General features: G+C 39.3%; 3 protein-coding genes across 3 annotated transcripts; all 3 read right to left on the minus strand.

Annotated features, from left to right (window-relative positions):
* Positions 1-5,836: 5,836 nt before the first annotated feature.
* LOC308321820 (olfactory receptor 52B2-like) lies at positions 5,837-6,778 on the minus strand (the record flags this gene model as incomplete). Its single annotated transcript, XM_080772911.1, has 1 exon — positions 5,837-6,778. The coding sequence occupies one exon, from the start codon at positions 6,776-6,778 to the stop codon at positions 5,837-5,839; it is 942 nt and encodes a 313-aa protein (XP_080629037.1).
* Positions 6,779-10,598: 3,820 nt separating this feature from the next.
* Positions 10,599-11,555, minus strand: LOC308321821 (olfactory receptor 52B2-like; the record flags this gene model as incomplete). The annotated part of the gene is made up of 1 exon (XM_080772912.1): positions 10,599-11,555. One exon carries the CDS (start codon positions 11,553-11,555, stop codon positions 10,599-10,601), a length of 957 nt encoding a protein of 318 aa, XP_080629038.1.
* Positions 11,556-15,341: 3,786 nt separating this feature from the next.
* On the minus strand, positions 15,342-16,277 carry LOC308321823 (olfactory receptor 52B2-like; the record flags this gene model as incomplete). Its single annotated transcript, XM_080772914.1, has 1 exon — positions 15,342-16,277. The coding sequence occupies one exon, from the start codon at positions 16,275-16,277 to the stop codon at positions 15,342-15,344; it is 936 nt and encodes a 311-aa protein (XP_080629040.1).
* Positions 16,278-16,468: the final 191 nt, after the last annotated feature.

A 16,468-nucleotide genomic window follows, 5' to 3' on the forward strand; every position in this document is an offset into this window, starting at 1 on the left:
GAAAGACAGTTGTCAAATATGGAATTTTACTATGGAACCAATGCGTCCAGAGCTCAGCCCGTTGTCCAAAACAGTGAACTGGAATACTATGAAATTGGCAGTTTCTGTAGTGCAACTCATTCAGACCTTACCTCCCTGAGGCTCAGTTGGCATGAGCATGTACAGTACAGTACAAATTGTGCAGAACCTGATCCTAAAGGGTGTGGAGATGGTCAGATGTTATTAGGAGATCCACAGAAAGGCCCCTCAAGACTAGATACGAAGAAATGGCATCCTATGAATCTCAACACCCTTTCTCTTCCAAATAGGCAGGCGTCAATGAAGTTAGAACCTGAAGTGCGACAGGTTAAGGAGTCACAACGTTTTATGAGAAGGTCTCCAACCCCAGAGCTCCTGGAGCCTGTACAGTGCCTCTCTTTTGATGAGATCCGTCAGTTAAACTCTCCTCTAGAACCAATTGACTCCTGCAAGTATCACTCATCTCAAGCGACACCGAGGCCTTGGCCAGTGAATTCCATCACAATGAGCGACCTCTCCTCTGATAGTGAAACAGACAGCAGATTCACCAGCTCAGAGTATGAGTGTGGACAATTGTCTGTTATCAGAGACAAGGAATTTACTCATAACAAGTCATCACTGTCTGCATTCAGCTTTGGACGAAATATCTTCTCTGTCCCTGCAGCTTTCAAAGACAACTGCCAGTACACTGAAGCTCAGTACATGTCTTCTGGGGCAATTGAGCGATGGGAAAAAATGCTGAATCTACAGCTAAGATTTAGCACCTTTGCAGAAGTGTTTGAGGATATTGCTTGTCTGCCAATAGAAGCCAGTCATAAATGTGATGTGCAGAGTGACTTAGAAGAAATAATTTGCTAGTTACAGTTGTCTTTGTCTATAATATGTGAGAGAAAGGCCTATGCAAAGTTATGCTGTAATTATCATTGCTTTATATGCCTCATTAGAACATCATGTCAATCACAATATCTCAAGTTGAATCAGATTTTTTGGTTAGACTTGTATCATTATTAGTCCACTTATAGCACTAATGACTAATCTCTGTAATGACAGGTGGAATTTGAAAAGGTGTGGAGGATCGCCTGTCCCTGTAGGTGAGACTTTTTCTACGGAATTTGAAAAAGGAAATTGCTGTACATTTTAATTATAGTTCCAAAGGATAACGATCAGATGTGGGTATGTGCTGAATGTGTCAGTGTTTGCCACCATTATTTTAGGAGTTTTGATTGCTCGATAGCTTAGAAGTGATCTCTGTCCATTCAATCTGAGGAGGCACAACATGATAAATACACTATATGTCAATATTAAGATTAAGATTTTCTTTCCAAAAAATACAATAAGCTAGCCGATATATTCACATCCCTGTTTGCTGCATACCTTTCTTCTATGGTTAAAGATGAATTACTGTAGTGACTGAAAAAGTATTCATCAGTCATTCTGTCTTCATTCATTAGTATTTTTGTTCAATAGGGGAGTGATGTACTTGTACAACAACTGTACACGGAAATAAATAAATAAATAAACTATGTTCATCCACGTAGGACTATCTTTTCCTGGGATATCAAATCTGTATATTTGACTCAACTATTACTTCATCATATTCCATGCACCCATAGGCTTCCATTGGATCATCTACTGTATATATAAGACATGTCCCAGCTATATGAAACAGCCTGCTTTTCACATGAACTTGTAGTATACAGTGAATTGGTGTTAGAATCACACCCATGTGAAGTGAGGAGCGCTAATATATTAAAGTCTTAACTCATGTTGATTAGGTGATATAAAACAAACGGTGCAAACACAAACGCCATTAACAATAAAGAGACAATATGACGTAAATGACACATTATGACATAAAATGTCCTTTCATTGTCAATGTGTTTACAAAACAAAGATTGAACTAAAGACAAACATTAAACCTGTGTATAGGCCCTCAAAAAGAAGAAAAAATGTGAGATTGTGTTTTCTTATATAAAGAATACATCCCTGATGTTGAAGATTGCAATCCTATTACCCACAGATCAGAACTGATTGGGGGTAGTCTTGCATTCATTCATAGGCTTACCTGACATTTCCAGTAATGATTTGGCTCCGTCTAGTGGACTATAAAAATATTTATTAACAGTTTGCAGAATTACAGTACATTTCAAGCACAAACTCAATACAAAGACTGTTAACTGTGAGTGGACGACCCAATTAAGCATTACACTTGTTTACAACAGGGTCCACCATGTTCAATTCATCAAAACATTTAGAGACGTACAAATACACTTCTATATAGTTAAAGAACAGAACAGGAATTCATCATAAAGGAAGCAAAAAGGGAAAAGAAACATAATAGTGAGCGGGAAAGGGGGGGGGGGCGATGGGAGGGATTCAGATTTCACGGGGGCCAGTTTCGAATTGCAGCCATCCGTAGCTGCCCTTTGAGAGCGGTTTTGAAGGAGTCAAGGGATGTATAGTCAAGGGGTGTATAGTACCAGCTGTGCTTAATCATAATTACGTGCTCGGTTAGGAAAAGTTTGATGTAGTTTGTTGTAGGTAATAGTTTCATTGAAAGCTTATTAGTTGGTAAGTGTGCATATTTGAAAACACAATAAAACACAATACCAATTGGTATTATTAAAGTGGAGAAATAATGGACCAAAGTTAAGTTTCCGGTCCCTCACACACTAGCACCCCTTGACTATACATCCCTTGACTCCTTCAAAACTGGCACCTACGGATGGCTGCAATTCGAAACTGGCCTCTGTAAAATCTGAATCCCCCCCACCGCCCCCCCCCTTTTCCCCTCACGTATCCTTTCCCTTTTTGCTTCCTACATGATGAATTCCTGTTCTGTTCTTTAACTACATAGAAGTGTCTATTTGTATGTCTCTAAATGTTTTGATGAATTGAACAATGTGGACCCTGTTGTAAACAAGTGTAATGCTTAATTGGGTCGTCCACTCACAGTTAACAGTCTCTGTATTGAGTTTGTGCTTAAAATGTACTGTAATTCTACAAACTGTTAATAAATATTTCAATCAATCAATCAAACCGCCCTCACGGAGCACAGCCCGCTTTTTCCTGTTCGTTTTGATTCACCCACCAGATGGTAGTATAACATTATCTAAAAAATGTCAGGGAGACTTTCCAAACCACATCAAATTATGTGCACTGTGTTGTCACTTCTCACTTGTCAGTTTTTACATCTTTGTCACACACTCTTGTTTACTGCATTGTCCATTGTTTTGCCTAAAACACTAACATTTGCCAACGAACAGACTAGAATCAATTAATAATGAGCAGATGTCACAAAGGGATTTTAAGTGGCGTGCTATGCCAGATGTCACCATATGTGCACATGGTGACAAGAATCACTGTGTGTAGGTCATACAGTATAGAGCAGAGACCTGACATTGTCTCACACTGAGTCCAGCTTTTTTGCAATTTTGCAACAGTGACAATGAAAAACTACCCCTAACTGGAAGAAACATCAGGAAGTAGGCTACCAGGCTCTATAGTAAGGTTGGGCAGCCAATAAGCCATATGCCAGCCTGGACTGTGTCGAGGGAAAGAGAGAGGAGAAAGAGAGGGAGGGAGACGGCTTAAATGATCTAGGTTCCATCCTGGAGGCAAATCTTTACGGTGATAAAATGGCCACCAACGTAATCAGAAAAGTCAAACAAAGAACAAGATTCCTGTACAGGATCTCTGCACTGGTCAACAAAAACACCTTGAAAACCCTACAAGGAGCCCTTGTACAAGGTTTCTTCGACTATATGCATGCACCTCGGTACCACAGAACCTCAAAGGCCCTTAAAACAAGGCAAGGCTTCAGACTTCCCAAATCAAACTGGTCAAGCTACTACTTGGCCTCACTCCCCGAAACACCTCAACCCACCTACGGATATCTGCAATTCGAATCTGGCCCCTGGCTGAGCTCCCCCACCCCTTTCTATATACTGTACATGTTTTTTCCCTTTGTTACTTTATTTATATGATGATTTCCAATGCTTTATCCTGGATTGTCCACAAAGTAGCAGTTTTTCTATTGACTTGCCTTAAAGGGCGAGGTCGCAAGCACTGGCCGTATGGAGCGTATCTTGAGTGTACAGGGTTTGATGAGGTCAGAATCAGATCAACATATGGAATGTCAGAACAGGTCAGCTCCATATACAGTCTGGAGCAATGGAAAAGCTATCATGAGTAAAATGTAAAGAGGAAGTGGAGCCTCCTGGCCTGGGAGAACAGCTAGCAGCTGATAGGCGTTCCATCATGCTCGAAGCATGTCGGCTATAGATGGCTGTTTCAACCAATCAGATTGCTTCCTTGAAACGACCTGTTGTATAATGGCTGATATAGCAGGGTGGATGTCATTGCCCTGGCATGTTACTGTATTAAATTCAGTGAACTATATCCTCGCACTGATCTTCTGACTTCAATAAGTTGAATCCTCTGCCATCCCTTTATTTCCCTTTCAAAATGACTGACAATAAACAACACTGTATGACATGGTTATTTATTTTATTTCCAAACCAGAACATTTTGACACCAATACTTTTGTTTTATTTTATCATGGAAGGAAAAGAAGACCTCTGAGATGATAAGATGAAAGCTAAATGTGCTTCATGGGTGTTGTTTTGCTTGTTCTTTGAGTGTCACTATATTCTCATCTTTTCAGAGGATCATACAACAAGCTCAATCTGTTTTGGGCACTTTTAAGCATTACAGTGGGAGAAGACATCCTAAAACAAACAACAAAACAACAAGCAAACAAATAACTAAATTAATAACAATAATAACAATAATGGAATTAAATTAAAATAAAATATGGCAACAGACCTTAACCCATTTTGACCTGGGAACGATTCTACAAAATGTAGTTTTCTGAAAAACTCTATTTTCTATGTCAGTCGTTCTCAAACATTTTCATGTCAAGGACCCCCAAGATTATATGTAATTGGCCGCCGACCCCCCCATCTGAAAATATGTTGTACCAGGAAGAAAATATTTGAGTTAAATTAAAATGTTCGCTCTGAAAGAATATATATATATATTCAAAGATATGCACCACATTTTCATGATTTATCAAAAAATAGCAGACCTACAAGCTTGTAGATCTTCTATTTTTCAATATCTTAAGTATAACATTATGCTTGAAACACCACTCTGTGTGCAGCACTCCATAATGCATTTATTTCTAAGTAGTTCATCAGACAATGAACAATAAAGTACCGTATTTTTGAGGGACGCTAGCCCCATCCTATATTCACTTATTCATAGTGTAGATTTTCGTCTTACACAAACATTCAATTCCCATTGACAATGAATGGAGAATTTACGTCATATGTTATGTTATGTCATGATGATGTATGATGATAAGAGCGCCCCTCACACGGGTGCGATTTAAATTTTTTAACAATTCATTTTAACTCATCACAGCCTCATAGAAAGCTCAAGTAATTAAATTGTGTATTGCTGTAAACTAGTACCGGTAAGTAATCAATATGATATCAGAATACAATGGAAGAGCACAAACAAATACAAAATTGGGTAGTCAAGAAAATAAAAGAGAGGGAAAAATAAACTAGTGACAACTGTCAGCTTGTTCACTATTTCTAATGACAAATACAATATGCATGCTGTATATGAATTTGATTTGCGGTAACACATCTCAAGTCAACAAGTGTAAGCTCAGAATTGGCTATTAAGGAATAATAAGAACACAGTAAGGTATCCCTACATACAGTATACACATTCAGCTTTCTGCCACTAATGCCTAGCTGTTCCTTCAGGCAGTGTAAAATTCAAAAATATGAATGTACTCTATACACTAGAGAGGAAATATGGATTTGCTAAAAAAATTGATTACTTTATTTCTGATATCTTTTGTTTTCAGACCATAAATGATTGGATTCAATGTTGGGGGGAAAATTAATGTTGAGACCCCTATGAACCTCCTCAAATGTGGTGAAATATTCTTCAGTCTGTATGATATAATTGTAAAAAGGCCCAAACACTCCAAGAGAAGGAAGACAATTAAATGTGTCGCGCAGGTCTGCAGCGCTTTGGCCCTTGTATCAGACCGTTTGCTTCTAAAACATGCAATAAGGATCTGGAGATATGTATACAGAATTGTCCCAAGGCTTATCACCTGTGTACTAGCAACTGTAAAAAGACCATAAATGTTATTGATGGTTGTGTTTGCACATACAAGAGTCAACAAGGATGGGTTGTCACAGTAGACGTGTGTCATCACAGATCTACAGCGAGGTAATCGTAACAGAAGAATAAAGAGTACGCCCATCAAAAGCAAATTCAGAAGCCACACTATGGTTATTATTTTCATCATGTAGGAGTTTGTCATAATAGTGGTGTATTTCAATGGCAAACATATGGCAATATATCTATCATAGGCCATAGCAGTCAAAATGAACACAGCACCTACCCCATATATGTGAATGAAGAAAGCTTGGGCCACACAGGCAGAGAAATGCATGGTCTTGGTGTCCAGTAGTATTTCTTTGAGGACCTGAGGAAAGAGGGCTGTTGAGCCTATGAGATCATTGATGGGAAGATTGAGCAATAGAAGATACATGGGCTGGTGAAGGCTCTTGTTAAGGACAATGGTCAGGATCAGAACAAGGTTACAGAAAAGTATAACCATGTAACTTAGAGTTGCAAAAAGAAATGCAGGAAATACACTTTCAGGGGGGAGATCGAAGCCTTGCAGTGTCAAAGAAAATGATGTGTTGTTGTAATAGTAGTCCACCATTATTCCAGCCTAAAATAAAACACATAGGATATTATCACGACATGTTATCACAATCTTAGGAAATAGATGTGGAATGATTGATGCCGTTAAATATAAAACATGATGATTACATTGAGAACCCATACAGTACATTGTCCATGCGCATATTCTTGTTAGAAAAAAAACTCACCAAATGATTTCCAGAATAAGGTAAGTGAGATTTCTTCACTTCTCTCACTGTCTCCACTTTACAACATTATCATTTCAATTTACTTCGACATGACAGTATGTTCCTAAACGATCATTTATGGAAATAACAGTGTTACAGTACACCAAAACGTTAAAGCAACGTTAACTGTGTTGAAGACAAACATGTAAATGTCTGTATTCTGTCTCCTCCAGCAGTTCTGTACTTCAGGGCTTTATACTACATAAAGCTCTCCTGGGAACAATGAGGTGGATCTATAGAGACTATTGTCTAAAGAATATGAATCAAGTTTGTCACCATGGTTTGAAAATGAGAAGGTAGTAACTATAGTCCACTTGCACTTTATATAGTATTTGTTTATATGGAGAAAAAAAACAATATTAAGTGACATATGAGTATGAGTAACCTTAGTTCTATAGAAAAGAATACCAGCACTCACTTTTTATCCATTTAGGATTTAGGATCAGCAACAATGTTGTTGCTGCTGCTGTGGGGCTGGCAGTGGCATTCCTTTCTATAGACTATCTCTACCAGAACCGTGCACCCGATATTCTCTTACTGTGAACTACTCAACTGAGTCCGAGTGCTTGCTTCTCCTCTCTTCAAGTTAAGCTTGGTTCTACCCTGACACTTACAGTAATGTGCGTGGGTTTTTATACAACCTATAGTCCCCATATATGGGGGACATGGGGAGAGCAACGGACTTGAACTCATGCTTCCTTCATGCCTATGAGTGTCCAAGTTTAAACTTTACACAGAGGGGGGAGTTTCCCTGGTTGGACGTAGCACGTTGAAGGAACAACACGTTATTCCAACCAGTTCCTTTCCCAGGGAGAGGCCGTTTAGAGACCAGGATTACTGCATGTTTTTGTGAGGGTACCTACCCTAGGGGACACGGGGAGAACATGAAAACTCCACACAGAAAGGCCCTTTCGCCAACCCCGCCTCGGGTATGGGCACTGATAACGAGGAGGAGGAAACAGGCCGCCAGCACCCACAGCGTCCCGAGCGGGAATCGAACCCAGGACCCAGAACTGAACTGTGCCCTTCCCACGCTGTGTTAATGATTTGGTTTGCATTTTGATGGAAATGGACAAATCCTGCAAACTTTGGAAGGCATTCTTAGCGATTGGGGATGGAATATGAGGAAGCGGACATGACTGTAGAGATAGTGTAGGCCTATAGCAATATGCGTGATGTATGGATAAAATCTGTATGAGTAATATAAAGAAATGTGTTTTGTTGAAATTGGCTCATGGTGGCGCAATAAAAGGCCATTGTGGAAAAATTGGGGCAGAGGTTCGTCGTTGGCATCCAGGGAGTGCACAGTTTGACATTGACCAGGCCAGCGGTGCCGGAGATTAGCTGAATGCAGATTGCATACAGCTACGGACGGATGGACGCACGCACACACAGGGACGTCCGTCCGTGTGTGTGTGCGTGCGACCGTCCGGAGTGCAGAGTGCAAGACGGAGTGCAAAACATACTCTCTCCCCATGCCTTCTGCCTGGTGGAGACAACAATACAACACAACTTACACAGTCCTGGGTATAGTTCAACCGGTTAGTGGAGATGTGCACTCTGTGGAATTTGTTTTCATTGTTGACATTCTCTGGTCAACATTTGCTTTTAAATGGACTTGACTTTTAGTTTTGTGTTTTTGCTTTCCAAAACATTAACCCTCACAAAGCCAATGGTCATGTTGGCATAAAGCTGTCAATGGCATTGTTTTGACAAGCTAGTAAGAGTCTATATTATTATTATTACCTCTGACTTCAGTAAATAAATACTTAGTATTCCATAAAGCTTTTTTTGAGTGGACATTTTTGAGGGGTGACAAGGAAGGTAACAGGTTGTCAATGACAATTCATGGCAAGAAACAGATTGCGTGTATGGGAATAAACAGACTTCAAAATAAAAGCAATGCACAAGGTCAAATTTCCAAGTAACCTTTCAAGAGTCAGTCAGAGTCAGCCCCCCAGGCCGTATAATGCCAAGGTCTAAAGTTTAATTAATTAACACATTTATATACAGTGCTTTTTCCCCCAATGTATTTTTTATTGATGTTCACATTTGATTCTATACAGTATGTATAGAACCACTGTAACATAACTCAGAAAAATAGCAGGTCCCACAATATACAAACAATACTAAAGAAAAAGGAAGCAAGACATACAAGTACACCATCTGTTTTGATATGACTATGATTTCAGGTTACCATAGTCTTTTTTTCCACATAATGTTCAATAAGGTACATTTAGCTCAGTCTAAATGGGTCCACTGCATCTAAGACTGGCTGCCATACCCTTGTGAACCCTTCCATGTTATCACGAAGGATATGAGTCAGTTTCGAGATACGAGTGTCCCTATGAATGGAAAGCTTGAGTATGGTCTTGTATGTACAATAGTATTCAGATTAACTTAGCGTTGTGTCTGTTCCTTGCACTGGATACCTTAGCAGCTGCTAGTTCGTTCGTGTAGCTAGTAATACACACTGGACTCTGGAGAGGTGACAAGTCCAAATTATATATGCAATTAAGGTATCCAGCTAATTTTTCACCTTATTCCAAAACATACAGTATGTGCATATACGTATCCAACTAACTTCTGTGTCACATTTATTACAGTTAGGAGAACTAAGACCAAGCTTACTTATACAGTGCTTTTGACTACAATGCTGAATTAGATCACAGGCCTTCAGCCATTTATCTATGGTTGCCATCGGTGTTAAAACTATAAAGCTACCTATGTCTACATAACACATTATAATGAGGTGACTACGGACATAATAATAATCTAATGATCTTTATTTATATAGCACCTTTCATATATAGAATGCAACTCAAAGTGCTTTACACAACAAAAGAAAGATCATCAAAATAAAAAAGGATAGCATAACGAAACAAATCAAATTAACAGAAAACTAAGAAAGAACTGAAAAATGCCCACAGAATATCTGTCAAATTAATTATTGTAATAAGCAAGGCAGAATAAATATGTTTCAAGATTACGCTTATCAGGCATAAAGAAGTGACTGACAAAACGTTCTCTCCTTCTCTGCCAAGGACAACATTGGACGACTTTAATGATCACAGACCGCCATGGACGACATTGGACGAGATACCGGTAGGCTTTTATACAGTTTCAGCGTATGTGAACGCACCGGTTATATTCCATCCAGGTCCCGACCGATCGAAAAACCTTGTTGCATTGGAATTGAGCTCAGATTGAGTTGATCATACAAAACATCGATCCGGAAGTGCGTCAATTTTGTCGGTCTCGCTTCTTAAAGGAGCCGTGCAGGCTGAAAACCTGAGCCAATAGCGCCATTTAGTGGCTGCAGTAAGTTTATTTTGTACTGGTTAAGCTAATAACATGATACTATAGATGCATGCATATAAGAGCTTGATCACTTCATTTTGAAGATACAGCGTGACACAATATGCAATTTGGTTCTGTATACTGGGGGGACCTCATGTTTTTGTATTGCCTTGGTGTTATATGCTCTGTGTTGTTTGTGATGTGGGTGTTGAACAGACTGTGAAGACGAATATCCTTCGGGACAATAAAGATTATTATTATTATGATTATTATTATTAAAGCCAACATCCAGGTCTGTGTTTCTGATTACTGTCAGGTGGATTTCCCTTTATAAATACATTTTGATTTATCTTTTAACATGGTCATTATGTTTTGCTTAATTTCTTTTGTTCGTAGTCCATATACAAGAGGATTCACAATAGGGGGGAAAACCAAAATGGACACACCTAGAGCCCTTCTCAGATAAGGGGACGAATCTTCAAAACGATGAGCAATCAGAGTACAGGCAGTGTTTAATTCTAGCAATAAGAACACTACCAGATGTGTACCACATGTGTGGATGGCTTTCACCCTTGCATCTGACTGGCTATTCTTTATGCAGGTAATCAAAATCTGGATGTACGTGAAAGTGATCACTAGCAATGATCCCCCTTGGATAAGAGCTGTAATGAACAACCCATAGTAGTTATTCACAGAAGTGTCTCCACAGAGGAGTTTCACCAAAGATGGATTATTGCAGTACATATCCACAATGTTCCTCCTGCAGACTTTTAACCGTGTGGCCAGACCAAGCAGCAATAATATCAAGGTGAAATCTATGAGCCATACAATTACAATAATTCTTACCAAGTTGTTTTGAGTCATGACAGAGTTATATCTCAGGGGCCAGCATATAGCAACATAGCGATCGTATGCCATGGCAGTCAAGAACAGTACATTTCCTGTACCGTAAAGATGAAGGAGCAAAGCCTGGGTAAAGCATGCCGGATAAGTAATAGATCTGTTCTGTAATATGATGCTGAGCACAAGTTGAGGGAAAAAAGCTGTAGCACCCATAATGTCACATATAGGCAAGTTGAAGAGCAGGATAAACATTGGCTTATGCAGTGTTCTTTTCATGGCAATAGTTGTTAATAACAGCAAATTACAAAAGAGAATGAACAAATATGTAAGAGTCCCAAAAATGAATGCTGGATAAACCATTGCAGGAGATAGGTCTAATGGCATCATGGTCAGTAATGTTCCATTAAGCGAGGTGTTAGTCACCATGATTATATCATGCTGTTAATGTAAAAGAAAAGAAAAACAAAGTAGTGAATTTAAGCACCTGCTTTCAAGGAAGAGACAACTTCTGACTAAATCAATATTATCATTAACAAATACAGACCATTATCTTATAATGAATGATCACGATACGTTATCCTACCTATTCCTCCACCACAGTGGAGATTTTAGAGTAGCACATGCTATTTTATTGGGATTTAGAAGGACAACCCATTAGATTGCCCAAGAGTGCAGGTCTCATACTTTATTATTCTATACAATATACTTAGTTACTGTCACGTTCTGGCTCTCCACTGTGTCTCCATGCTGGCCACTCCCACATTCAATTCCACCACACTACAGCCCAATTTACACACCTGTGGACCTCTATGGGGACCTACCACAGGTCACAGAAGTCAGAGAGAGGATGAGGGCACTGGGGCACTGCGTCAGGCACCCAGAATTTGAGGCAAGTAAATTAACTATATGGGAGCCAACCCAGGGTAAAGCTAGGAGGGGAAAGAATCGTACCACCTACGTAGACGTACTGCGGCGCGACAGCTTAGCTACAGTAACAGCTTAGCTACAGTAACAACACTACAGAGCTCAAGAACCTGATGTTAGATAGGAAATTGTCGAGGGCAGCGATCCAGGAATCGCAAGTTAATTTGGTGTTGGCAGCTAGGCCTCACTCTCACAGTAACCTCGCCTCACCAGGCTTTCCACCACCCTGGAGGAACTCTCGCAGTAATTACACACCTGTCTCCAACTGCCTCATCAGCCCAACAGTTTCCTTCTCATTACTCACCTGTGGCAACTTCCCCAATCAAGCCACTATAAAACTGGAGTCTCTTTGAGTATCTTGATGATTCCTTTTGCTTGTTTTTGGTCTTTGTTACTGCTTGCTCCTTTTTGACGTGTTTGCCTTATTTTGGACTGCCTTCTTGGTTTTGACCTCTGCCTGCTTCACGTTGTAAGCTTTTCCCTTTTGTTTGGTCGTTATTAAACTCTTGCAAAGTACTGCATTTGGGTTCTACTTTAGCACACCAGTTGATTATATAGCACGGAAAACCTTTCACCAAGACAATACATGAAGTCTGCAGTGCACCCTCACCGAACCATCCTATCGGTGGGAAAGTTTGTTTAATGCCGCGATGGCTGAGGGGACAAAACTCTTAAAGGCCTATTCAAAGTCTGGATTTTCGGTGGTTTAGGTGACCACCGAACTACAACATGACGTCACGAGCCGCGGTGAAGAGGATTTTCGGTGGTGAGCTGACCACAGGAGCTGAAATAACGTTGAGCGGTGGTGAGTAAATACAGAGAGAAGGGCTGGAGTGGTGGTGGTGGTTTGCTCTTCACCGCGGCTTGTGACGTCATGTTGTAGTTCAGTGGTCACCTCACCACCTTTACTAAAGCTGTCCTTTTTCCACGCTAAGGTTCTGTATCTCTGTCCAGATGGCATGGCGTGATCAGTGTTATTTGATATCCAAAGTGCTAACTGTGTGATGGCATATCAGAGAGTATGTGGGTGCAGGAAGTCCACTGATCTTGGAAGCAATACGGGTAATACTGAAAAGTTTGTTTCTGTTAGTCATGGACAGTATAGTGTGAAAACATGCGGAACAATACAACGGAATAACACAAACCCGGGTCCAACATGTCTTTAAAGCTTTCCCTTTTACAATATGTTGCATTGTATTAATTTGTATAACATTCAACAACAAGGCAATTCAAAGTGGTTTACACAAAACATTAAGTGGTTTGGTGGTTAGCAACTTAGCACTCCCTCGGTTTGAATCCCACTGGGGGGGCCGATTGGGGCCTTCCTGTGAGGTGTCTTTTCACATGAGTTAATTTCCTCCAGATCATCCCACCAAATGACATGCATGTTCCAGGTAGTGTACACCAGTCGTTCTCACAGTGGGATATGGGGACCCCTGGGGGTCCTTGAGGGTATTTGAGGTGTGTTAACTTAATATAGCATCAAAATCAGTTTGTCCAGTTAACACTATACTGTACATCGGCTGTTGCCCAGACGTTGGGAGCTTGTAGATCGGGTATATGCTAAATATCTTGAATATATTTTAACAAATCTTGTATGGGGTATTTTAATTTGGTGGTGCTTGACATGAGACCATTTGAGAACCATGGGCTATACACACTCTTGTCTTAACTTTACACTAATATGGTGCTTACTGACTCATCTGATACAGCATTGATGGGCCTATTGGTGTTGAATAAGGCCTGATCTAGAATACTGCATCATATTTTTTTTGCCTCAGATTTATTAGTTGTTCAAATAAGTGCACATTCTTTCTATTTCTGGCAAGATACAGTAGCATGGGATTTCCAATACGATGCCATTCTGAGATATGAAAAACCATATTAATTTGGAAACCCAATTGGCTGGTGAAGCAATGTTTTTATTTTACAGTTTACAAGAATACAGTGTAATGAAGCAAATTCCTTCATCAGTTCCTTGTCAGAATAACATGTCGCAGCCATATCTCTGTTTTGTAGTACAGTATAGTTGGTACATGTACACTACATATATTAGTGTGACACCACCTTAATTGGCTATTATTATTATATTATTATTATACAGATATTATACAAATTTTCACTGTCTGAGCAAGCAGCTTTAAATGACCATGGCAGTGTGAAGACACGTGCCAAGTCTCCCCACCTGTACCAATAACAAAATACATGTATAAACACAATGAAATATTAAGAAAGATTATAGTTAGGATGGAACACACACCACCCTTTAAAAAAAACAAAGTAATAGTAGCTGGAAATTCTTACAGAGTACTCAAGGCCATTCAACTCAACACTTGAAATAGAAATAAAAATCAACCAAAACAAGGGGTGCTGTTGGCCTTGTGGTTAAGGCACATATTACCACATGTAGTACAGCCTGTCAGTGAGTCATGGGTTTGATTCCTGTTCCCAGGCTAGACTGTTTTGCTTTGTATCACTCCCAGTCTCTCTCTCTCTCCGTTTCCTGTCCAAATGAAGGAACAAAATCCTCCAACCAATAAAAACATTTAATTTCCCAAGTAAAAAAACGCCTGCAACAAGTGAAACTGTTTTGCCTATCTTCATCAAAGATGAGCATTGACATGCAAATAGAAGCATCTTATTCTGATCACAATAATGTTTTAATCTCAGCTAATGAAGTGACCATGACCATACTCATTTTCCCATTTTACAAAAAGCATAGACAACACTACACACATGTATTATTTCAATGGTATTAATTAAAGTAATATGTCAATTACTAAATGCAAGACAAATCCTTATTTAGCATAAAAATGCACAAATGCTCATATACAGTAGGCCTACTATCAAGCCGTACAGCAGCCATGGTAAGCAGGGCTTCTTAATTTTTTACTTTTGTGTTGTGTATTGGATACAGGCTGTGTATACTAGAATCAACAGAATTCAACAGAGCAGGAAAGTAAACTTCAGAGGTTGTTTGAAGGATAATGATTATTCATTACTTCCATTACAATAATAAGTAAAAATAATAATATATAAATAAAACCTTTATTGCCAAATAACACAATGACACATTGCATTTCACCCTAACCCTAACCCTAGCCCAAAAGAAATTCTCATTCTGTTTACTTTTGAAAGACTGAGATATTTCTTTAGACATTGTTGTGTCTTTGCTCAGAAGAGCATTACCAAAATAAACAATGGTAAAGTAAACATTTGGTGTTATTATTTATAACAATGCTCCAAGATTTTAAATTATTAATTTAGAAACTACTGTATACAAATGATTTAGGCTGACACATTTTTATAGACTCTAAGAAGTGTGTTTCGTATTTCACTTGAGTTAAGCCCGTATACAATTGGATTCAGCAGTGGAGGCACAATAAATATGAGCATTCCCATTGTCTTTTGCAAGTCAGCTGAGACATTTTTGAATCTGTGTGATAAAATAGTGAAAGTCCCCACAATTTCAAATATGAAGAATATAACCAACTGTGCTACACATGTGTAAATAGCTTTAGTCTTTGCCTCAGATTTCCTTGTAACCAAACAAGCAATAAGAATCTTCACGTAAGAATATACCTGAACAGTTACACTGATAAGTTGCATGGCAGCTGTGTTAAATAAACCCATGACATTGTTGATTGTGGTGTTGCCACCGCAAGTGAGCTTTAGAAGAGACGGGTTATCACAGAATACGTTCAAAATTGTAAATTTGCACCTGGGAAGCCTTGTCTGTAAAGAGAAAATTGATACGATCAAAACAAAGTCAAGACCCCAAACAAGAGAGATGATAAAAATGACAACTCTCGGTGTCATAAGAGAGCTGTATCGTAGTGGCATGCAGATGGCAACATAACGGTCAAAGGCCATTGCTGCCAGAATGAACAGAACTCCACCTCCATACATATGGAGCAAGAATGCCTGTAAGACGCAGAGAGGATACGAAACCTTGTTTGTCCCCATCACTATGTCAGAAAGTACCTTTGGAAGCATTGCAGTGATGCCTATCAGATCATTGAGTGGAAGGCTAAAGAGAATGAAATACATGGGTTTGTGAAGGTTCCTTTGCAAGATAATTAATGCCAACAAGGTGAGGTTGCAGAAAATGCCAATGAAATAGATTGTGAGGCCTAGAAAAAATATGGCATACTTTCCTCTGTGCGGAATAAAGAATGGGTCCAGACTTAGCTCAGTACTGAACCAGAAGGATCTGTTTTCCATATCTTAGCTGTGTTCCTTTAAACCTTTACAAGGAAAAATTGTCGTGAAATCGAAATACACTAAACCAAGCATTTACAAAGTATAGGCTGAGCTGCATCTTCCAGTTAAAACATGACTTGTCGCAAATTAAGTGCTGCAACTTCTGATGTTGAGAACTGGTCACCTAGCTGTCTTAAATATCACCACCAGGC

The sequence above is a fragment of the Protomyctophum bolini genome, assembly GCF_963924005.1.
Source record: "Protomyctophum bolini genome assembly, chromosome: 9".
In the NCBI taxonomy this organism is placed as follows: domain Eukaryota; kingdom Metazoa; phylum Chordata; class Actinopteri; order Myctophiformes; family Myctophidae; genus Protomyctophum; species Protomyctophum bolini.